This window comes from Danio rerio, chromosome 1 (genome assembly GCF_049306965.1).
Source record: "Danio rerio strain Tuebingen ecotype United States chromosome 1, GRCz12tu, whole genome shotgun sequence".
Lineage (NCBI taxonomy): Eukaryota > Metazoa > Chordata > Actinopteri > Cypriniformes > Danionidae > Danio > Danio rerio.
Genome location: NC_133176.1, coordinates 15,932,157 through 15,956,528, shown reverse-complemented (window position 1 = coordinate 15,956,528; position 24,372 = coordinate 15,932,157). Strand labels below are relative to the sequence as shown.

Sequence of the window (24,372 nt, the reverse complement as noted above, 5' to 3'; positions counted from 1 at the left end):
CAGAAATAATTTATATTTAATAAAAAATATTAATAAAATAAGTCTGTTTATAATTAGTTTAAGTGTATCTTAGTTTCTAATAATATTTTTTATTAAATTAACAGCAAATTCATTGTATTAAAAAACAATGATTTATAGTGTATTTTTATATTAGAATCTTTAACTTCTGATTTTCCAACCACTTTTAGCAAATTCATCCGTGTTAAAATCATATTTTTCATTATTGTGTGTAATCAGTAAAGATAAAATAAAATGAATATAATAGCTAAATATATATTCACTTTAATAATGGCCTGTTGTTCATTTTAGAGCAAGAGTCTCCTTGTGCTGAACGGTTTAACAGCACCTCCACATCACCTGCATCAGAGTGTGTTTTCTGCTGGAATCTGCTGTTCAGTGTGTGTTCGGTGTGTGTTCTCCTCTTCTCCATCTGCGTCTACTGCCTCTGTCAGAAGAAAACTACAGGTCATCAGCTATTCGTAAAAAATGTATATCTCAAATTATAAAATGTAAATTATTCTTATCTTTTGTTAAGTTTCTGTAGGTTCTGGGGCTGAGAACATACATGTTGAGGTATGAGCACATTTTGAGAATAATTTTAATATATATTATTCGCAATAGTTTAGCAGCAACATAAATTACATCAATATAATATAATATATTTATTTGTTTATTTATTTGTTTATTATTTTAATTAAATATATTCTGTTTCAGGCTGGTGATGAAGTGTGTTATGCTTCATTAGACATGCCTTCCACACAGCAACAAAGGCAGAGGAATGAAAGAGCTCAGAGTTCAGACTTCAGTATTTATTCTGATGTCAGAACCAGCAGAATGTAAAGTAAAGTAAACTAAAGTCATTGTTCTTTAGTAGAAATATGATTCAAAAGAGTGTTAATGACAATGTTCTGGCATCTGCATCCTATTTTCATTGATTCTAATATTGTAAGTTTTTAATGATTGAAAATGTAAATACATTTAAGAAAGGTTAAATGTTTTTTCAGAATATTTGACTTGCAGTCTCAGAAAGGACTCAGTGTTGTTTCTGGGTCTCTCAGTTTAATATAATTTAAGCCAATCACATGAGTGCATATGCAGTAGTACTCCCAGCTAAAACTGAAGTTCTTAAACTCTTTTCATGCCACAAAACAAACATCTCCCTGCTACAACAACAATCATTTAATGGAATAACAACCAAAACAATATTTCATCACACCTTTAGCCTCAGTCAGTAGAGCTGCAATCTTCATTTTAAAACCATTATGAAAACCTCCATTAAGAGGACTTAAATGGATAGTTCACCCCAAAATAACAATTCTGTATCATTAACTCCCTTTCACTTGCTCCAAACCTGTTTGAGTTTCTTTATTCTGTTCAATACAAAAGAAGATATTTTGAAGAAAGCTGAAAAGCTGTACCCATTGACTTGTTTGTTTTTGCTACTATGAAAGTCAACGGTTACAGGTTTTCAGCTTCTTCAAAACATTTTATTTTGTGCAAAACAGAAAACAAGAAACTCTTAAAGATTTGAAACCGCTTGAGTTTGAGTAAACAGTGAGTAAATCTGGATTTCTGTGTGAACTCTCCCTTTATTTGAGCTCTCTCCAGTCACTCTAGGAAGACACTACACCTGGATTATTTGTCTAAATAATACGTTTATTATTAAAATCCCTATTAACATTAAATTCATCTGAAGCGGTGGCTTAGTGCAGGTAAAGGGGCCCCGGCCCTGGGTGAGTCGGCCATTAGTTAATGCCCACTCCTCATTCTGCAGGTGATCAGGAAGCAGTTCTCTGCACTTCCTGTGTGACTCCTGCTCACCCTACACAAATCATTAAGATCATTAATCCAGACTGACCCTAACAACACAATCAAAGCCATGAGTGCGTCACTCAGATAAGTGTCAAGTCACTGGCCACCTGTTCACTGTAACCAGGGATGGCGCTCAATATCGTCCAAACTGGGCCGATCAGCCGCCGCTGGACTGAGACACCAGCCAATCAGCTGACGGCACTCTGATACACACAACACCGTGTTCAGAAACACAGAGCAACACACTTCTGCTGATCTCTCAGTGAGTCTCTTACCTGTTGACAGAGTTATGGGGAAGGTCAGTTTGCTCCTGGACGTGACCCTCAGTGAGCCTCCGAAGGGGAAACGGTTGCACAGGATGTTGAAGAGGGTCACTCCTACTGACCACACCGTAGCTGGACCCGCATGGTAGCGCTGTCTGCAGAACCACTCAGGTGGAGCGTATTGAATAGTTCCTGAGAGACACAAGGAGACACAAACACCCGTTCAAAACACTCCAGCACACACAAATTCCCTTTGGTGGATCATCAAAAGCTCACAAACATCCACAGAGTGTTTCCTTCTGCAACACAAACCCACCTGCGAAGTATTTGTAGGCCGAGCGCTTGAGCAGATCTCCACAGCCGAAGTCCAGCAGCTTGATGTCCTGGGACTCTGTGGAGATCAGCAGGTTCTCTGGCTTGACGTCCCGGTGCAGGACTCCGCGGCTCTCGCAGTGTTTCAGAGCCGCGATCAGCTGCACCAGCACTTTCTTGGCCAGACCCTCATCCAGACAGCCGTTCTCCTCACAGAAGCTCTGGAGGTCTTGGCAGGGATCCGGACGCTCCAGGATCAGGATGTAGCGTCTGGGACGGTCAAACCAGTCTAGCAGCTGCAGGACGTTGGGGCAGGCAGGAGCTGAATTGACGCGGGTCATCAGTGCCACCTCCAGCGGCAGCCGACCCTGACCTTCCTGCAGGACAAACGATTGGATTCAGAACCCAATGAAACATCAAACACAACAACAGGTTCACACTGAACTCACAACTCTCAGTCTCCTCTGTGTCCGCTCTTTAGACACATACTTGATGGCGACCTGTAGACAGATAAAGCATAATAAATCACACCTGCCTGATCCTCACACATCACATTTACTGAGATCAAGATTTCTAAAGGCTGTTTGAATGAAGAGCGGAGAAAACGACTTACTGGCAGTCCATCAGACCTGCGCATCCCAGCAAACACAGAGCCAAATCCACCGTCTCCCAGCAGTGGGCCCTTTGCATACGCGTCTGCAACACAGAGGAGCAGTAGAAATGTGTGTTCAAAGAAAACATGCAGCAGTAGAGAAAACTGTAAAAGAGCATTACTGAAACATCATCATCACTTCTTCAATAAGCCATTCTGACCTCTGCGAGAGCGTTTGAGTGCTCTTCTAGATGAGGTGGACGGACGTTCATCTTCTGGTGTTTGCTGGCTGCCGCTCTGCCGCTTCCTCTTCCTGTTACCCTGATCTGTGGACACAGATTTGGCCAACAGGGAAGGCAGAGGTGCGAGAAATCCATCAAGCTCTTGGCTCACGGTCTGGGTTTCACCATCACCATCATGTGTCCTGACGTCCTGAACAGCTGCCTGGATGAAAGCAGAACTCCTGGATCTGGAGCGGCCTGAGACAACGACAACAACAACAACATATCACGTTTATTATAAGATTATAAGAATTAATCAACAATTAACTTTAGTAGCTGCATCTACAGAGAATAAAAGACATCTGATCACTTATATCGGGGAACAGTTGTGTTGAAATGGGTTCATTTGTACCAGTTTATTTACATCACATTTCCCCAAACATTACACAACATCATATCATGATTGATCATAAACAAATAAAAACTAAAACACTCACTGCGGTTTTCACCCATCTGACAAACTCCTCCAAACTCCAGCAAACCTGAAAACAAGAACAAAGATCAAATATCAATAAAAATGTCAATAAAAACAAGATCAAAATCAAAATAAACACAACAAAAGAGCAACAAAACGTGTCAAAAGGAATAATTTCAGCTCTGAGCGTCGATCTCCTTGTAAAATTAAAGTCTTCTGTCAGAAATTCTCTGGTCTCCTTGAAGAATCGCAGTATCAGCACAGTAATCCTCAGCAAATGTCTCAGAAATTCGCCTCTCCTCAATCAACAGATAGCGGCGAGTCTCGGTGTTTATATATGGAGTCAAATCATAACACGCGTTGCTATAGCAACCACAATTTGAATCGCCAATCTGAATCACGTGAGTAAACGATTCATCTCAACATATAAATAATAAATAATTAATAATAATAAATAACATAGTTATAATAATAATAATAGTAATAATAATAATAATAATAATGAAGTTTTTTTAATTTAATTAAATCAATTAATTTATAATTCACGAAACTGTAATAATAATGCTAAATGAGCAAGATTGGTTTGACAAGGTTTGACTTTGTAAAATGTACAGCTATTTAGGAATTAATTTAATTAAAATAATAAAATTAACTCATATATTTTCTATTAGTGGCCCAAGCAATGTAAGTGCATGCTGGTTAATTACACGTACAGTGCTAACTGCTCACGTAGATATTAGGAATATAAGTTTAAAAAAAAGTTTATTATTGTAAATAATAGAAAGTAAATTAAATCGTTCACCATTTCTATGTCTATGCCTATATTTCACAGTCTATGGTCTACGCACGATTTCAGATCACATGGCCGTTTGTATCATCATCTGGTAGGCTACATGGTTCAGTCATATTTATGTACTTTTCATTTGCTCTTGTTTTCAGATTTAATATTATTAAGTTTTATTATTGTTTTCGTTATTTTGGATGTATGTGAAGGCTTTTTAAGGGACTTTGTGTTCACTCAACGGCTAGAAAGCACAAAAGTTCACCTGCCGAATGAGTTCCCGCGTCTGACCACAAGATGGCGTCCACAGCAGAAAGGTGCAAGTTTATAAATACATTATTTCTGTTTGTATGAATCTAAATAGCTTTTTTCATCACTAATATACAGCTTTCAATAAGCTAAATTACTATCACAAGGTCTGTAATGACAATTAGCTTGTACATTTGCTAGAATTTTCCTAACCGATCTAGCCTTGTTCATTTATATTAAAACAAAAAAAGATTGTATTTTATTCAGAAAAACATCTCTCGTTTGTCATTACGTTTGATGATTTGATGTGATTTGAGCTTCTGAACTTCTGTTAAGGGTGCAAAGTCTGCATTGAAGCGGCCTGATTTTATACACCAGTTTACAGTAGTAAAAATATATCAAAGTTAATTAAAGTAAACATATTAAAGGTAAACAGGTTTCTATTTTTTGAATGTAGTTAAAAATTATTTATAAAATGAATAATATGATTAATAATATGATTCATTTATTATATTGATATACATTTTTCATATTAAATTATCTCTGGGTCATAAAGGATTCTGCTTGCAGCCTACAGTACATCAGCTTTCAGGCTCAGTGCTGTGTTTCTTCTTCTTCTTCTTGGTCTTTACTGACGCTCCTGGTGCAGTGATGTTGCAGTTGCTGTGAAAAGCTAGGCGAGAACACAAACCACAAGTGTTTTTATTCAGGCATGCAACAGACTGAATGTCCTAAAACTGTTTGTGGTCAAGCTGGTGATCTTGCATGCTCAATACACACATCAATGCATGAGATAAACTGTGGTTAGACAAAAACAGAAATAAGAAAAGTAAGAAAATATTTAGTGCACGCTGCAGCTGTAAATGTTGCTTTTATTATTTTCATGACTTGGAATTGATGAGAAACTGAAGATGCAAAAGTCTGATTTATTAAAACACGTGCCATGAATCAGAGACAGTGTAAACAGCACACAACTGAGGTTTGATTTATTTAAAGAAGAGCAGAGCAATGCAACATATACGAGTGCAACATTCAACATTTAAACCAAATTGTAATAATCATTCAACAAAATTTCCTTTCATAAAGCAAATCCATCTGTTTGTATTTCCTATTATCTTTTAATTTCTACATTAGACCTTCTTTAGTTGTTGAGAAATGACAGTATCCTGTTCACTGATCAGACACTTATAATGAATTTAATGTGAGAAGAGAGTTTAGTGTGGAGTAAATTCAGCACAATGGACAGCTCCCTGCAGTGCTGAACTGACTGAACCACATCTGCAGGAGGAAATGCTACAGAGATGTTTAATTACTGCTGAATAATTACTGAACAATATTGAATATTGAAAATCTAACCCATCAGTAGTGATTACTAATTAAACATTTATTTTATATATAAATTAAGGTAAAAGGCGATTATATAAAAATCCTGTTGGGCTTATTCGCTCTAAGACATGCTTTGATAATCATATTTCTTTTAAAGTAATATGGTTTTGTCAATGTTAATAAAAGGAAACACTGAGTTTGTATAATCATTTCTTTTTGTAATTGAACACTCACTTTACAGCTCTTCATCTCTCAGAAAACTCCCTCATTAAACCAATAGTTGCCCTCGCGCACATTAATTCAATTCAATTCAATTCAGCTTTATTTGTATAGCGCTTTTACAATGTAGATTGTGTCAAAGCAGCTTACATAAATGGTCATAGTAACTGGAACAGTGTGGTTCAGGTTTTAGTGTTTAAGTTCAGTTCAGTTCAGTTTAGCTCTGTTCAGTGTGATTTAATCATTACTGAGAGTTCAAACACTGAAGAGCAAATTCATCGATGCGTAGCTCTACCAATCCTGAACCATGCGAGGCAGTGGCGACAGCGGAGAGGGAAAAAAAACTTCACCTGATGGGAGTGAAGAAAAAAAACCTTGAGAGAACCAGACTCAGTTGGGCACGACCATTTTAATTTCTCCGCTGGCCAAAAGTCTTGTGCAGAAATTCATTCGCCGTGGTTTATGCGGAAGATGGCCTCAATGAAGACTCGTCTGTCCCTGGAGCGTCGCTGGAATCAGACTCATGTTCTCCACTCCCCACGACCATCAGCGCAGCAGCAGCTCAGGATATGGCCTGGTCCCGGATATGGAATCCTTGGGATCATCACGTCGCTGGTCTTGGATCCAATCAGTGACTCCGCCTAATCTGAGGACCTCGGGATGAGTATCCCCAGGTGAAAATAGAGAATAAAGAGAATAATTAGCGTAGCTGCTGTTCATAGTGTATATAAGCAAGATGTAGAAGCCAGTGTGGAACCCGCTAGGTGATGCACTGAGTGTATGCTTTACTAAACAGATAGGTCTTTAATCTAGTTTTGAACTGGGAGAGTGTGTCTGAGCCTCGGACATTACCAGGAAGGCTATTCCAGAGTGTAGGAGCCATGAAAGAGAAGGCTCGACCTCCTTTACTTGATTTTGCTATTCTAGGTACTACCAGAAGCCCTGAATTTTGAGATCTTAAGGAGCGAGTTGGTTCGTAGCGAGACAGAAGGTTGGTTAGATAAACAGGAGCTAGATTATTTAGAGCTTTATAGGTGAGAAGTAATATTTTAAATTCAATACGAAATTTAACAGGCAGCCAGTGTAAGGAGGATAAAATTGGGGTTATATGATCATATTTTCTGGACCTGGTCAGAACTCTGGCTGCTGCATTTTGTACTAATTGAAGTTTGTTAATAGAGGATGCTGGGCAGCCAGCAAATAGAGCATTACAGTAATCCAGTCTCGAAGTCATAAAAGCATGGACTAGCTTTTCTGCATCTGAGATGGATAGCATATTTCGTAATTTAGCGATATTTCTCAGATGAAAGAAGGCAGTTTTTGTGACATGGGATATATGGTTTTTAAAAGTTAGATTGCTGTCTAATATGACACCCAAATCTTTTATAGTAGAGCTAAAGCTAACTTTGTATCCCTCTAATTGTAAATTGAGTTGCGAGATCTGCTGTGTGCAAGATTTAGGCCCAATAAGTAATAATTCTGTTTTGTCTGAGTTTAAGAGAAGAAAATTGTTGGTCATCCAGTCTTTGATGTCTTTGATACACTCAGTTAGTTTAGAAAGTTCAGACGTCTCGTCAGGTTTAGTGGAAATATATAATTGAGTATCATCTGCATAGCAGTGAAAGCTGATCCCATGTCTTCTAATAATGTCTCCCATAGGTAGCATGTAAATTGTAAACAGTAAAGGGCCTAAAACTGATCCTTGAGGAACCCCATACTTTACTGGGCAGATTTGTGAAGGCTGTCCATTAAGATTTACAAACTGGTAGCGGTCAGTTAAGTATGACTTAAACCATTGTAGAGCCTGTCCCTGGACACCTGTAGACTTTAAACGATTTATGAGGATATTGTGGTCAATGGTATCAAATGCCGCACTAAGATCGAGTAAAACTAATAGCGAGACGCACCCTCGGTCAGCAGCTAAGAGTAAATCGTTGGTTATTTTCACTAAGGCGGTTTCTGTACTGTGGTGAGCCCTGAAACCTGACTGAAACACTTCAAAAATATTGTTCGTCTGCAGATAAGAGCATAATTGAGTGGAAACAACTTTTTCTAGTATTTTAGACATAAATGGAAGATTAGAAATAGGCCTATAGTTAGCTAAGTTGTTGGTGTCTAGTTGCGGTTTCTTAATAATAGGCTTAATAACAGCTAGCTTGTAAGAGTTTGGAACATGGCCTATAGATAAAGAAGAGTTGATAATGTTAAGAAGAGGTTCTCCTATAGCAGGTAACAGCTCTTTCAGTAATTTTGTTGGAATTGAGTCCAGCATACACGTAGCTGGTTTAGAGCTATTTATAATTAATTTACAATTTTTAATTTATTTACATTAATCAATACACAAGACTAAAGAAAGCCTAATGGAAAATCTGTGCTTTGTGACAATGATCTAAGAGATCTTATCAGATCAGTGAAGTTTATTTTTCAGTTTGGCTGAAGTGAAAACAGTTTTTGATAAAAACAAACAACAAATTAAGCACATTATTATTAGCCCTGTAAGATTTTTTTTTTTTTTTTTTTTTTTTGGCTACAGAACCAAACACTGTTGTCCTATGATTTGCCTAAATTAAACTAACTTTAGTTAACCTAATTAACCCAGTGAGCCTTTAAACTGCACTTTAAGCTGAATACTAGTGTCTTGTAAAATAACTATTAAAATATTGTGTCATGAGTTATTAGAGATTATTTATTTAACATATTATGTTTAAAAATGTGTTGCAAAAGATATTTTCTCAATTAAACCGTGCTGGGGAATTATTTAATCATTCATTACACTCAGAATAATTTATTTCAAGTGTTTATTTCTTTTCATTTTGATGATTATTATGGCTTACAGCTAATGAAAACTCAAAACTCTGAATCTCAGATAATTAAAATTATTCTTAAGACCAATAAAAAGAACTTTAACACAGAAATGCTGGACTACTGTAAAGTATGAACATGTACAGCACTCAATACTTGGTTGGAGCTGTCTTAACATGAATTAGTTCAGCAATAATATGTGGCATGGAGGTGATCAGTCAGTGGCTCTGCTGTTATGAAGGTCTGATAGTGGCCTTCAGCTCTGATAGTGGTGTTTGTCTGGTGTCTCACTTCTTCCTCTTCACTATACCACACAGATTTTCTCTGGGTTTTATGTCCGGCAAGTTTGGTGGCCAATGAAGCACAGAGATAGCATTGACTTTAAACTAGGTGTTAGCAGTTTTGGTGTGGACACAGTTAAATCCATCCATGGTTGTAAAAAGGAACATCTTTGACATTTTTATTTATTCATTTGCAGGACTTGTTTATTTTCTTTATTTTTTTCATCTAAAGGCCAAATGTTGCAGCCCAGAAACGAGTTGATTGCAGGAAAATAAGAACAAAAATAAGTAAATTCTGGCACCATGTAGAATCTCAGTAGACATAAACATCTCAACACTTTTTTCATAGTTTCTTCAGTGCTGTTTTCTTTGTGTTGTGTGACAAGTCATATGGCAAGCCAGCAGGTTCAAAACATGTCTGTCTGTGAATTGGCCTTACATGGAAATTAATTTTATCACTAAACTGTATTTAATCAATAATTAAATGTATAGAGCCATTAAAATAACACAATATCTGATCTCTAATCTTGATTAGGAAAAACTATTGAACTTATTTCAGATTGGATCATTCTTTTATGCTTAAACTGAAACCCAGTATAAATTCAGCAAATTGAACAGCTCCAGCTGAGCTACAGTCATGTTATTTGTGCAGGATAAAGTATGTGTGGTTGTGTTTGTTTGTTGGTTAAGTTTTTGGAGAATCTACATGTGCATTAGAACCTTATTTAGATGTTTATGAATTTACACCTTTTTTATTTAAGCCATCATACAAATTTTTCTATCCTGTCTGCATGTTTTAGTCAGTAGTTTTTATTGTAAAATGTCTATATAGTGTTTTGTGAAATTAATTTTACTTGAGTTATTTCAATGTGTGGAGAGAGAGAGAGAGAGAGAGAGAGAGAGAGAGAGAGAGAGAGAGACCACAGTATAATTAATTATTTTACAGTGATGCCACAACTGCCGTTTTCAGACCACAACCACATTGTTCTCAGTCTGAAAAGATCACAGAATGCCTGCCTATTCTAAGAACAAAAAATAAAACTGCATCCCCTGCCACCTAAATTAATCTGGAGTAAAGACAGTCCTGCCCAGTATGAAGCAGAGCTCCACAACACTCAAGTGGAGAACATGATCAATACATTCATACTGACTTCATTTGGTAAAGAGGAACAAACTATAAATTTAGCAACCGAACAGCTGACCAATATTTTTTCAACAGTTGCTCAAAAAACATTGAGGAAAAATCTGAAATACAAATCTAAAAAAGAAAAAACTACTACAGCTGAATTTGTTTGGGGATTTATGGAAAAAATTAAATCAATCCAAAGAATCGAACAAAAACATCTGACCTCCCAATTACATATATTAGAAAATACTATTAAAGATCAACTAAACCATTTAGATATCCCAATACAATTAAATGAGTTAACAGAAAAATTAAAAACTCTAAAAAATAAAAAGTCCTGTGCCTCAGATGGAATCTCTAATGAGATACTAAAACACAGCAGTCCCCTATTAAAAAACGCCATCTTGAAATTATTCAATCTCTTATTAGAATCAGGACATTTTCCAGAAATTTGGAAGGAAAATTTAATCACGCCAATATTTAAAAATGGTGAGAAATATGACTCAAAAAACTATAGAGGCATCACAGTGAGTAGTAACCAAGGGAAATTATTCTGCTCTATCATTAATGATAGACTGGTTGGGTTTATCCAGGAAAACAAGATTTTAAATAATAGTCAGATTGGATTTATGCCTAAAAAAGAACAGCAGATCACATCTACACACTCCAAACACTCATTCAAAAACATGTCCACCAGACCAAACAAGGGAAAATATTCGGCTGTTTCATTGATTTTAAAAAAGCCTTTGATTCGGTGTGGCACAATGGACTTTTCCTAAAACTCTTACAAAGTGGAGTTGGAGGAAAAACTTATGACATAATAAAGGACATTTATAATGGGAACAAGTGTTGTGTGAAAATAAACAATAAGAGGACTGATTATTTCACTCAAAGTAAAGGAGTCCGTCAAAGCTGCAGTCTCAGCCCGACTCTATTTAACATTTATATCAATGAATTGGCATCAGCACTTGAGAAGTCCTGTAGTCCTGGCCTGAGCCTGGAGGACAGAGAGATCAGATGTCTCCTGTATGCGGATGATCTGCTGCTTCTGTCTCCTGATGAAGAGGGTCTTCATTACAGTCTCTCCATCTTGGAGGAGTTCAGCACAGACTGGGCATTGCCCATTAACAAGATGAAGTCCAAGATCATGATCTTCTGTAAAAAACCTCGTCTGACTGATAAAAAAGACACACTTTTAAAATCAGAGGAACAATTCTCGACCACGTCACCTCTTATAGTTATTTAGGTCTGACAATCACAGCTTCTGGACACTTCAGTCAAGCTCTAAAATACTTGACAGCTAAAGCACGCAGGGCTTTTTAATGTATTAAAAAAAAACTCTTTAAGTTTGACCCACTCATTAAACTGTGGCTGAAAATATTTGACACCATTGTAAAGCCAGTCCTGCTGTATGGCTGTGAACTCTGGGGACCCACATTTAAATTAAACTATGAATCTTGGGAAAAAACTCCAGTTGAAATCTTTCATCTAGAGTTTTGCAAAAACATCCTCGGAGTTCACAGAAGCACACTTAGCCTTGGTTGCAGAGCAGAACTAGGCAGGTTCCCTCTGTTCTCAGAAATCCAGAAGAGAGCAGGGAAGTTCTGGCTTCATCTGTCAGACTCCAGCCCAGAGAGCTACCATCAGCAACCCCTTAAATATAGAAATGCACATCTGGCCAGCGACCCCATGCACTATCTGGTGGAAAACACCAACTAAATTCACAAACTCTGTCCCAACATATAAAGACTAAAGAAATAGAAAAGATTACCCAGGAGGAATATAAACTCAATTGGCAAAGTAAAATACAACAAATAAAAAAGTTAGGGTGCTTCAACCAAATTAAACCTGGTTATGAACTGGCCCCGTATCTGACCAACATTTAGAGCCCTGGTCAGAGAAAGCAAATATCAGAGCATCAGAGAAGCTTACTTCACACAAATGTCTCTAAATCTACCACAATTCCAGCAAGCCACAAATATGGAGAAACTCCATTATATGTTGGGAGAAAATGAAAAGTGTCTCCACCTAGCAGCACAGTACGTGTCCTCATGCCACCATATGAGAGAAAAAGGCTGAACCCCCTCATCCCTTATTAAAGCTCTCTGTCCTTACCGTTTATTATTATATACTTTTGTTTATCGTTTTTTTAATTAACTTGTTTATTGTGACAACATATATGTATAATAGAACGATATGTATATGTGTTTGTTTATTATTACTTATATTTCTTTTATCTATATGAATGTTCTGTGTTTTGTTATTGCTTTGGCAACATTGTGATTTGTTTTACAGTCATGCCAATAAAGCTCTTTGAATTTGAGAGAGAGAGAGAGAGAGAGAGAGAGAGAGAGAGAGAGAGAGAGAGAGAGAGAGAGAGATTTTTGATTTGTGATTTTACAAATCCTTTTATTAACAAGCAATTATTTAACAATTGATTTACAGCTCAAATCAATTCATTTATAAAAAACAGCTCTTCATTAATGACAGAACACAAGCCATCATCGCAACACCATTCAATTTTAAACACATTAATTGCTTTCATCATTTTATAGTAATTAAAATCAACAATAATTCTTGATTTTACTAGGTTTTTAAAAACTACTACAATGTTTTTACCATTCCTCTTTTCTATTTCATTTTTTCTTGTAATATAAATAGCTGATTTTGCTTGACCAAAAATAAAATTCAATAATTGACATTTATATTTGTTTTGTCTTTTATATTTAAAACCTAATATAAAACATTGTTTCGTAAATAAAAAACCAAGTAAAGAAACTAAAACATTTAAAAGATCAAACAGAGGAGCAAGTCTTTTACAATACATAAAACAGTGAAAAATTGTTTCCCTTTCTAAACAAAACGGACATTGATCACTCACACTAGAATTTATTTTAGTCACAAATGCATTAACAGCTATAGCACCGTGTAAAATTCTCCACTGCAAATCCCCCGATCTTTTATTCAATGGTGGTTTATACAATATTCTCCATTCTGGTTTTTCTTCTTCTACTAAACACAGTTTATCTCTCCACACAGTGTCAGATCTCTCTTTTAAAGTACACTTATTATTTAGTTTCACAATATTTTTATAAAGCACTTTCCCTTTAACTGTACTAAAATCAACATTCCCATTTTCCTTAAAACATAACAATGGACTATTAATCCCAGAATTTTCAATCTTAGGTGTAAGTCTAATGTCTGGGAAACAATCTTGATCATTAGGGAAAATAATACCTTGACTGTAACCTTCAATTAAAATTTTTTCTTTTTCATTTAAAAAACTTTTCAAAACATTCAAAAATTTTGTAACAAACCTCACCGATCTAATTCCCATATATAAAGCAACATTTTCTGCATCTCTTAGTCCAAAACCCGCCTTGTCAACAATGTCTCTTAGTTTGGTCATTTTGTTGGAAATAAGCAATTCTTTTAGTCCTGGGGTATCATCTTTTGTTACATCAAGGCGACTGCCAAGAAGTACTGGTTCTTCAAGCAGCCAGAAAAGAGATGTTGTTGAATCTGCCTGCGAATGTTTAAAAAGTCCCCATACTTTAAAAATACTTTTGTAAAAAGAAGGTATTCCAGTCAGATCTAGATGCACATTATCTGTCAAAAAAAGTGACGCATGAAGATTCAAGCCATTTATTCCACGTAGGATGCATTGAGCTAAAGGCCTCCACACGAGATTTTCAGGCCCATACAACAACTTCTGAACGAATTGTAGTCTATATGTGGCTCCCCTGCTCACAAGATTCACCAACCCTTGGCCACCTTCATCTCTTGGCAGAAACAGAACACTTTGAGGTGTCCAGTGCAAATTGTCCCAAAAGAAGTTGACCAGTTCTCCTTGAATTTTTGGTAAGAGTCCAGCAGGTGGATCAACACAAGCAAGTTTATGCCACATAGAGGAACTCACCAAATTGTTAATAATGAGTGTTCGTCCTCTGTAAGAAAGTTGTGGGAGCAACCATTTCCACTTCTGTAAACGACTTTGAATTTTTTCAAGCAATCCGTTCCAGTTTTGTTGAACAAAGTCACTTTCACCTAGGTAAACTCCAAGGTATTTTAAAAAACCCCTCTTCCATTTTAATCCTCCAGGTAATAAGGGAGGGTCTCTTTTCCAGTCACCTATGAGAAGTGCTTCACTTTTTTCCCAATTAACTTTAGGAGAAGAAATCTTTTTAAAATTGTTAATAATACATTCCAGTCTTCTTACATCATCAGTGTTAGTTATAAAAACAATAACATCATCTGCATATGCTGAAAGTTGCACTTGAGTATTACAGTGGGGTATAGAAAAACCTTTTAATTCCGCTCTTATTCTGTGTAGAAGAGGTTCAATGGCAATGGAATATAACATTCCTGACATAGCACAACCCTGTCTAACACCTCTCTGTACATCAAAAGGAGCGCTTAAACCACCATTGATTTTGAGTACACTTTGAATGTTACTATACATTACCTCAATCATTTTTAAAAAATGAGTACTAAAACCAAAAACCTTTAAAACTTTTTTCAAATACTCATGTTCAACACGATCAAAAGCTTTCTCTTGATCTAATGAGATCAATCCACAATTAATACCAAATAATTTAGCAACTTCTAACGCATCCCTAATTAAAAAAATATTATCAAAAATTGATCTATTTGGTATAGAGTAATTTTGATTAGGCTGTATAATTTGGTCCAGTACTTTACTTAGTCTTACAGCTAAAGCCTTTGATAAAATTTTATAATCTGAACACAAAAGTGACACAGGTCTCCAGTTACCTATTTTTTGAAGATCTCCTTTTTTGGGTAAAAGAGTAATAACTGCTCTTCTACAACTCAAAGGCAATGATCCTTTATTTAAACTGTCATTTAAAACTAAAAACAAATCTTCACCAATCACTGGCCATAAAACTTTATAAAAATCAACAGGAATTCCATCAATGCCAGGCGATTTGCCATTTTCCATGCTCATCATTACTGTATATAATTCATCTTGTGATATAGGCAGCTCAAGCATTGCATTGGATTCGTCATCAACTTTAGAGAGATTTTCAAAAAAAACTGAGTTTTCAACATCCCTCTGTAATACTTCACATTTATATAAAGATGAATAAAAATTAACTGCATATTTGCGAATCTTACTAGAATCTGTAATATCTTCTCCTGTTTCAGACTTTAGTGAATGTATTAATCGGCTTTTTCCATTCTTTTTTTCCAAATTGAAGAAAAATTTTGAAGGTGCATCCATTTCTGAAATATTTTGAAACCGAGAACGAATTAAAGCACCCTTTGCTTTTACATTCAATAAATCTGCAAGTAAATCTTTTTTAGTTTTACTTTCTTCAAAATCAGTGCTATTATTTGTAGAAGCTGTTGTATTTAAAAGTTCTGTTATACTTTTTTCTAACTCTTTCATTGCTCGCATTGTTTCTTTAGTAACATTAAAAGTGTACTCTTTACATAACTGTTTAATTTGTATTTTCCCGCAATCCCACCATTGTTGCAGTGAAGAATACATTTGTTTTTGTTTTTTAAAATTTTCCCAAAAAACAGAAAAAAATTCTTTAAAATTTTCATCATTTAAAAGTGATGTATTAAAGTGCCAGTATGCACTTTTTACTTTCACCGAATTGACAAAAATCTTACAAATAACCGCACAGTGGTCAGAAAACCCAACAGGAAATATACGACAATCTTTGACATAATTTATTTGAAACTTAAACATATAGAACCTGTCAAGTCTTGCCATAGAAATTTGGTTATCTTTGCTATGTACCCAAGTATATTGTCTATCATTTAAATGTACATTTCTCCACACATCACATAAATCACAAACTTGTACTAAATTCTTCATTTCTTTCTGTGAAGCATTATGTGGTTCTAAATTATTTCTATCCATTTTATCATTTTCTGTGCAATTAAAATCTCCACCTAAAAACAATAAATCTTCTGAATCTACATTATTGATAACATCACAAAACTTCTTTAAAAAAATTATTCTTTCAGCTCCTTTATTAGGAGCATAAATATTTAAAAACACCATTGTTGCATGTTCAAACTTGACTTTGACTTTCAAAAAACGGCCTTTAACTATTTCTTCTGTTTCAACAGACAGTGGAGACACTGTCTTAGAAAACAAAACAGCTACTCCTCCACTGTTGTAAGCCAAATGGCTCATAAAAATCTGACCATCCCAATCTTTCTTCCAGTTTATTTCATTAAGATTGTCACTATGTGATTCTTGAATAAACGTGACATCTAGGCGTTTCATTTTTATGAATTCAAATAAACACATTCTTTTCTGACTGTCTCTAGCACCATTTAAATTGAGAGTTCCAATGTTAAACACCCTCATAGTAAATGATGTTTTAAAAATAAAAGAAACAATCAGAAATACTGCAACCTTAACCAAGAACAAATTACACCAAATCTGGTTTTTCATCATTAAGGAGGTTTTTTTTCTTTACTTTACCCACTAATTTCCTTAGACGATAAACCTCTGTGTCTATGAATGCACCTTCTCTAGTCAGAATCTTTACATCTTTCACGAAAGCAGAAACATCTTCAAAATAATCCTCAGCCTCCACGTTTGGTAAAAATTTTGTTTCCCTCAGAAATTTCTTGATTCCCTCAGCCGTATATCTTTGTGTTTGACTTTCACTTTCATTTTGCGATGAAAAGGAATAAACTGAAGAACTGGAATCAGAAGAATCAGCATCGTTATCTGATATTATATAATCAGCCTTACTCTTGTCTTTTTTTGCTTGTTTGATCATTTTGTTTTCACTGACTTTTTTTCTTTTATTAGGAACTTTAAAGATTTGCTCTGGTTCAATTTCCATTTCCACTATCCCTTCACCTGTACTTTCCTTAGCTGTTCCAGCTGTGGAAAAAGTTGCCTTTTGGCTACTTGTGTCATCCTTAGAATTAATTGAGGTTTGAACAGCAGACGAGCCTGCTACTACCTCTGTCATAGTAGGAGCCACCGCACCTCCCCCGCCTCTCTCCTCAGAGACCGCAGCATCAGCCGCAGGTGCAGCGGCATCTACCGCGACAGACGCATCCGCAGAAGACTCGCCTTGTACGTCTCCCTGACCTGTCTCACCTCCACTTGTACACGATCGAATTAAATGCCCAATTTTTCCGCACCCGAAGCACTTCATTATGCTCTCGGATGTTGCGTAAATGGTGTAATTGAACCCATCTACTTTGACATTAAACGATAGGTTTAATTCGTCATTGTTGTCTTTCAGAATCATATAAACTTGTCTTCTAAAAGACATCACATGTTTAAGCATGGGTGATTTACACCCAAGAGCAATTTTCCTGATCGGTGAAACTAATTTGCCAAAAGAAGATAATTCTTTTGCAATGCATGCATCGGAAACAAACGGAGGTATGTTTGACACAATAATTTTCCTGGATGGACTACTAAGAGGAAGTACAGGTATGAGTTCATCATTTATCACCACTCCTTTTTGCACAATCTCATTAGTTTTTTCTATCGTGTTCAAAAACAAAACAACCGCATTGTTCATCCTAGAAGCTGAAACCACCGATGAACATCCCACTACTTCGCCAACCGCTAGAATACAATCTTCCACACTGGCCTTACACATGATTTTAATTCCATGACGCCGAGTCAAACTTTCACAAACTGCGTCTCCTGACGACGCCATACCTCCCGGCAACAAAACACGCCGGGAGTAAACTCACTACACTCACAAACACTAACCAACAGCACACGTATACAAACAACAAACAAAGAAAGAAAAGTTAGAAAGAGAACCATTCAAACTCACCGCACTTTCCCAACACTCGCTCACCACACACTCGCTCAGGCACATGCGCACACGCACAGAGAGAGAGAGAGAGAGAGAGAGAGAGAGAGAGAGAGAGAGTAGATGGTACTCAATCAGTTATGATAGTCGATCTGAGCGATTTTTAATTCCAGTTCCAAATGTTGATGGAAATGTGACTGGGTCAAAGTATCTCTGAAACAGCAAGGCTTGTGAGTTGAAATTTTACCAGTTGTCTAAGAATGGTCAAACCACAAACCAGCAAAAGAGTTTTGTATTCACCCAAAGCTTGTTATTGCACAGAGTTTAGTTGTTTTTGTGGGCGTTCTCGGTCATGCCAACCAAGTCAGTACTTTTCTTTTACAATTTACAAAGATTAGAAAACATTTAAATATTACAAGCAAATGAATAATAATATTGAACTCTTTCCATTCAGTTCATTTAATACATGAAGTAAACGTGCACATACTGACAGTTTTACTTAGAAAATCTAGTCATCCTTGACTCTTAATATAACAATTTAAAGACAGTATGACACATGACACACACACACACACACACACACACACACACACAGTATGACACACACATGATAATGATGGACACTCTCTCTACTCTGTTTTATCTCTTTGTTTTTATTATCAACACTCAAAGTTTCTGGCAATTTGGAGCTGAACTCTGCAGGACACCGGCCCTCCAGGACCAAGTTTGGGGACCCCTGCTATAGACCATTATCAAGTTATTTAAGCAAGTTTTCTTTATTCAAATATGTGCACTTTTACCAACAAATAAAACCCTTCTAATGCTAATGGAAACATTTGTGCTTTTTTTAGCAGTGCTTGATAGCAGTGTTCTCTTTGAGTTGTAATTTCCTGTTACTGAATTAAATCTTGATCACACAAAGATCTAACTATAGAGATAACTGTGTTGATAAGATAACTAGCTATATTATCATACATACTAGCTAACAATGTTCTTTCACTATACACATGTAAACACTTGAAAGCTTTAAAGTAGTATTGGATTTATTAGATTGCAAGATGGCCGTCAGTGTTTATCATTCTTCTGATATTGATTGCAACTGTGTTGAGTTCAATTTCTGTAGCTACACCCAGGCCTGATTACTGCCACACCGGTTTAAATTCAATAAATCAGCTGAAGTAAACCACAGTAAGGGTTAATTCCTACAAATGGATCAGTCGAGAACCTTCCATAAGTGGCCTTCTAGGAGTGGCAGATCAAAAATTTACCCGAAGAGTGTATGGGTGTTTTCCAGTACAGTGCTAGGTTGCGGCTGAAAGAGCATCCGCTATGTAAAAACATATGCCGGAATAATTGGCGGTTCACTCTGCTGTGGCAACCCCTCATAAATTAGGGACTAAACCGAAGGATAATAAATGAATGAAAACTAAATACTTTCGTCTTCAGTGTTTTTAATGTATTTTTGGCTGTATTAAAGGTGTATTCCTAGTGGATCCACAGTGATGGTGAAATGCTGCTTATTTTACCATTTTCTCTTCATTCTCTAAATGATCATAGTGTTCATGTGACTCAATTTTAGATTGAGCCTGAAATGTCTAAGCTGAATGAGAGATGTAAGCTCTCTGGGCCTGATAGGTGGGCTAGTGAGTTTTTATCATGTGAAATTGGAATAAAATCTAATTTTAATCAAATATATCAAAAGCAGAATTTTACCCATTATAAAAGTTTTACTCAAGTGTCTCGTCTCCTTTTTTTCTGAAGATCTGGTCTTGTTCTCAGTTACAAGATTACATCTAAACCACAAATGTTTCCACTCAGCCTTGCTTGTGAGCAGACATAATGATGCACAAACAGGACAGTGGTTAGTTTGTGTGCAAATGCTTATGTTGTGGTGAAATTGCTTTTCATGCATGCAGTATCTGTGAAACTTGTTACAAAAAAAAGGAAATAGAAAAAAGCCCATTTGTCGTCTAGTGGTTAATTATCTGAAATAAACTTAACTTAAAGTCCCCCTCCCAAAGAGGTGGTAAAATAATAACACTTCTACTTTTAACTCAAGCTACACGTCAGAGAACTGTTTGACTCAAATTGATTCATCTGGTGAGTTAAAAGAAGCAGCTGTGTCATTTTGTCATAGATGATAGTCCAGACTAGAGGCTGTATGGTGGCTCAGTTGTTTTTACTGTCAACTTATAGAATTATGGTCACAAGTTTGATTCCGGCTGGACCAGGAGGCCTTTCTGACTTTGCATCTTCTCTCGTGTCTGTGTCGGTTTCCTGCGGGTGCTCCAGTTTCCCCCACTATTGCCCCAAATTTAAAATTTCTGTTCAGAGAGGCCATGTTTTGATCTTCTGTTCTGTTGCGATTTTGCTGGACAGAGTTCATCAAGTTTGAGCTTTGGAATTCAGCAACTTGCAAAACTTGTCGCGTGAGCTTGCAATTCCTGCCTGCTGCATTTGCATGTGTATAAATGGAAGTCTATGAGGAGAAAAGTGCAGTGTAATCACAGCTTCAGACTTGATCTTCCCACACCGTTCCGAAACCTTTTCAGGAATGTGTTTGTGAATCTATATTTTGTAATTTTGCCAAATAAAAGTAACACAGTTGTTTAAGCAGCTTCCTGTGCAGATGTGTGCACCGAAACGAACATAAGAAACCACACAACGACTACAGGAAACATTTTTGACCGATGATAAACTTTGAGCTGTGAAGTATCTGTAGCAAAGGTGTTTGCTGACAGAGGTCTGGTGGTGATTTCCTGTTTTGACATGTTGGCGTGTTGCTGAATTGAGTGTCATCATGACCAAGAATGATAGCTATGAAGATAACACTAACAGTAACTATGCTGTATTAGCATCCACACCGGTTATGTTGTTGGATTATGTAAATTGCCTGTCATTGTATGGAATTCCCATGAAAGTGATTGCAACAATGTAAATTCTCTGTGCAATTATTGTATTTTTTGTGGCTAGGGCCCCCGATTGAAATGTAAATCACACAATTTTGTGAGTGAAATAAACTTTCAACTAAACTAAACTAAAAGATTACATTTGACCTCTACAGCGTATGTTTGATGATGATTTGATGATTTCTCTATTTGAGAACCAATCACATGCCACAAATCACATGATGTCACAGCAAAAAAGTTTTAGGGGAACAGTGATTGGTTTACACGCTCCTTCCTCTGTATTGTATACACACACATAATAACCCACTGGAAAGCCAACCCCTCATGACGGATGGGCATTTAGGTAAAACTTTCCATTGACGTGAACCAATCAGATAAGAGTTGTTTGTGTGCATTAAGACCCTCACCAGTGTCAGTTACTCACATTCATTCACTGACATGGAGACGCCACGACTTATTCTCATCCTGCTCATGTGTAAGAAACAAAAGAAAAAACTATTTACAAATGCTTTTAAAAAATTTGAATCAGAGTCAAAGATCAACGTTAATAATATGTATAGTATCGTTAAGTGTTTTATAGTTACTTTGCACTGTTACTTTCTTATTCTACAGGTGTTTTGTTGTGCAGTCTGAGAAGAATCACTGGAGAAGAAGTGGAGATGAAAGTCAGACCAGGAGAAAACATCACTCTCTACTGTGATCTCTCTTTACCTACTTCACCTACTGGTTCCCTCATTTTTTGGATAAGAAACTGCTCTCATGAAAACCAGCCCTCTTTAGTAATAGATTTTAAGATATTTGATACAGTTAAGCGTTTCAGCTTAATCCACAACCCTACCATTAATTCCTATGATCTACACATTACTAACATCAGTGTCTCTGATCTGGGGCTGTACTACTGTGTAAAAACAGAGAATAAGGTAAATCAGGATGAAAAAGGCTTCATCTCTGGATCTGCGTTTTACCAATATGGAAACCGAACAACTCGTCTCTCTCTTGCTGGTAAGAAAACATTATTGCATTATTATTTATTATATACTGATTAATTTTATACTCCAAACAGTGTTCCCCCTTATTGTTTTTTAGAAATAAAGAATGATTTAATCTTCTAATTTATTTTTAGTTTTGTCACTAATTTACAAAATAACACATTTTAGACATTTCTGTATGCTTCAATTTTATATCATTGATTTGCATTACGGGGTGTCACGGTGGCGCAGTGAGTAGCACAATCGCCTAAAAACAAGAAGGTCGCTGGTTCGAGCCTCGGCTGGGTCAGCTGACATTTCTGTGTGGAGTTTGCATGTTCTCCTCGTGATCGCATGGATTTCCTCTGGATGCTCCAGTTTCCCCCACAGTCCAAAGACATGCAGTACAGGTGAATTGGGTAGACTAAATTGTCCGTAGTGTGTGTGTGTGATTAAGTGTGTATGGATGTTTCCCAGTGATGGGTTGTAGCTGGAAGGGCATCTGCTGCATAAAACATATGCTGGATAAGTTGGTGGTCCATTCTGCTGTGGCGACTCCTGATTAATAAAGGGACTAAATTGAAACAGTTTTTCCAAATAAAATCTTCATATATCCTGCTGCTGCTGTAAAACCAAATTAATTAATTGATTTGTTTGTTTGTTGTTGTTTGTTTATTGTATTAAATGTGTGTGTACCTGTGTGTGTTTATTCTTATACAGTATATTGATGTTCAGTCTTATATCTTAAATTTATCAGCAGTTTCTGCACATGAGTCCACCATCGCCTCCACTTCTCCAGTGTCAGAGTGTGTTTTCTGCTGGACGCTGCTGTTGAGTGTGTGTCCGGTGTGTGTTCTCCTCTCCTCACTCCTGTCCTCCATCTGTGTTTACTGCTTCTGTCGTCCTCAAACTACAGGTAGAGCTCATCGACACATTTACATTCATTTTGAACAAATCTGTGAATCTGTTGAGCTTTTTTAAAGATTTGTTCTTTTAGATTTTAACATTTTGACCCTAATCGTAATTATTAGACTTTTCCACATGAGAAAATACAGTAATTTATAGTAAATACTGGAGTGTTTTTGACCCATTCTACAGTAAATTGTATTATACTGTACTGTATATTATAGTATTTACTAAACTGTTAATGAATGCAGCAGCAGAACATAGTATTAACTACTGAACTGATCAACTGAGACAAATACTGTAGTATACTTTAGTTTTTACTATAGTAAACTGTGGTGTAAAGTGGTATTAAGTACAGTATTGTTTTTTTACATTACTATAGTTGTTGCTTTACCACAGAAACTATAGAATTACCACAACAGATTAATTCAAGTCCTTTACTATAGTATACTTCAAAAACACTACAGTATTTACTATAAATTACTACAGTATATTAATCAGGTTCATTTTGTGTGTGTTTTAGGTTCTGACATGAGTGCTGAGATTCTTAAAGCAAATGTTTTGATGGTAACTATTTTATACTCTTTTATTATTGACCATATCAAAGATGAATTGTGGACTGATGGGGTTTTTCACTAGTTTATTTGATCCATTCTCTCCTTGTCAATCATTTCAGGCAGATTGTGTGGAGAAACATCAGTGTGAGGCGAGTAAGATTGGAAAGATCTGCGTCCACACTGAAGTCTCTTATAGACGACTGACATCTAAACATCCCTACACCAACATCTGACACATGAACTGCTCTTAGTCTACTTTCTGTCTTATTTCTAATAGAGTTTGAGTGGACATGCTTTTATTTACAGCACATCATCAAACAATTTACATATTTACATTTTATTTCACAATATTAATGTGTTCAAACTTGTTTTAAGACAGGTTTCTCATTAAGAGCAATATTGTTAAGATGACTTAAAGATTTGTAAAAACACAAGGTTGTGCATGTTTTTTTTCTGAAAATAATTTTTGTGTAAATGTTTTCTGATGAATAATCACTTTTTTTCAAATACTTATACAAAAATGTTTTATAGTTATTAAAGTTTGTGCAAATAAAGCTAAAAAACAAGGTACAATGAACACTCAATGGTTTCATCTAGTGGCTAGAAAGAGGTCAAACCACTGATCCACAACCCAGGACCAGTTCTTGATAAGAGCTCAGAAAAATCAGACAGGCCTTTATGAAATGTAAAAAAAACAGTTATGAAAAACTTTGTGATTCATTTTTGAGTGTTCTTCTGTCATGTACAATACTTGAATTAAACTGATGGGATTTTGCTCATAAAAATGAAGACAATAAA

At 36.1% G+C, this 24,372-nt stretch overlaps 3 protein-coding genes across 8 annotated transcripts in view; 1 reads left to right on the top strand and 2 right to left on the bottom strand.

Moving 5' to 3' along the window:
- The window catches only part of LOC141375002 (serine/threonine-protein kinase pim-3-like), a 21,564-nt gene extending 21,119 nt beyond the window's left edge, over positions 1–445 (bottom strand). Inside the window, exon 1 of one of the 3 annotated variants that reach the window (XM_073949458.1) lies at positions 282–445. The gene's annotated coding sequence lies outside the window, so the exon portion shown is untranslated. The remainder of the gene's footprint in view (positions 1–281) is intronic. The other 2 variants (XM_073949456.1, XM_073949459.1) reach the window with 2 other exon arrangements.
- The window catches only part of LOC100005071 (serine/threonine-protein kinase pim-3-like), a 23,095-nt gene extending 4,803 nt beyond the window's left edge, over positions 1–18,292 (bottom strand). The window contains exons 1-8 of the mRNA XM_073949465.1: positions 18,256–18,292; positions 3,698–3,742; positions 3,201–3,458; positions 3,001–3,083; positions 2,837–2,887; positions 2,392–2,764; positions 2,088–2,267; positions 358–445 (exon numbers count right to left, since the gene is read on the bottom strand). Of these exons, the coding sequence (XP_073805566.1) occupies positions 363–445; positions 2,088–2,267; positions 2,392–2,764; positions 2,837–2,887; positions 3,001–3,083; positions 3,201–3,458; positions 3,698–3,713 (1,044 nt within the window). The 5' untranslated portion in view covers positions 3,714–3,742; positions 18,256–18,292 and the 3' untranslated portion in view covers positions 358–362. The remainder of the gene's footprint in view (positions 1–357; positions 446–2,087; positions 2,268–2,391; positions 2,765–2,836; positions 2,888–3,000; positions 3,084–3,200; positions 3,459–3,697; positions 3,743–18,255) is intronic.
- LOC103911970 (uncharacterized) lies at positions 4,050–24,372 on the top strand. Of its 4 annotated transcripts, none has more exons than XM_073949469.1 (7): positions 4,050–4,076; positions 4,508–4,559; positions 4,669–4,773; positions 21,756–22,145; positions 22,872–23,027; positions 23,541–23,584; positions 23,694–24,372. In XM_073949469.1, exons 2-7 carry the CDS (start codon positions 4,511–4,513, stop codon positions 23,805–23,807), a joined length of 858 nt encoding a protein of 285 aa, XP_073805570.1. In that variant the 5' UTR covers positions 4,050–4,076; positions 4,508–4,510; the 3' UTR covers positions 23,808–24,372. The 4 variants fall into 4 exon arrangements, with proteins under 4 accessions (XP_073805570.1, XP_073805567.1, XP_073805571.1 ...); XM_073949466.1 differs by having other exon boundaries at positions 22,869–23,027; XM_073949470.1 differs by lacking the exons at positions 4,050–4,076; positions 4,508–4,559; positions 4,669–4,773 and adding an exon at positions 16,930–17,900.

What these genes read in the sequence shown, in the direction of transcription:
- LOC103911970 (XM_073949466.1), top strand. Translation starts at nt 4,511, where the DNA reads ATGGTCTACGCACGATTTCAGATCACATGGCCGTTTGTATCATCATCT. An exon ending in AACTCGTCTCTCTCTTGCTG is followed by an intron (nt 22,146 to 22,868) that starts GTAAGAAAACAT and finishes TAAATTTATCAG; the next exon opens with CAGTTTCTGCACATGAGTCC. An exon ending in CTGTCGTCCTCAAACTACAG is followed by an intron (nt 23,028 to 23,540) that starts GTAGAGCTCATC and finishes TGTGTGTTTTAG; the next exon opens with GTTCTGACATGAGTGCTGAG.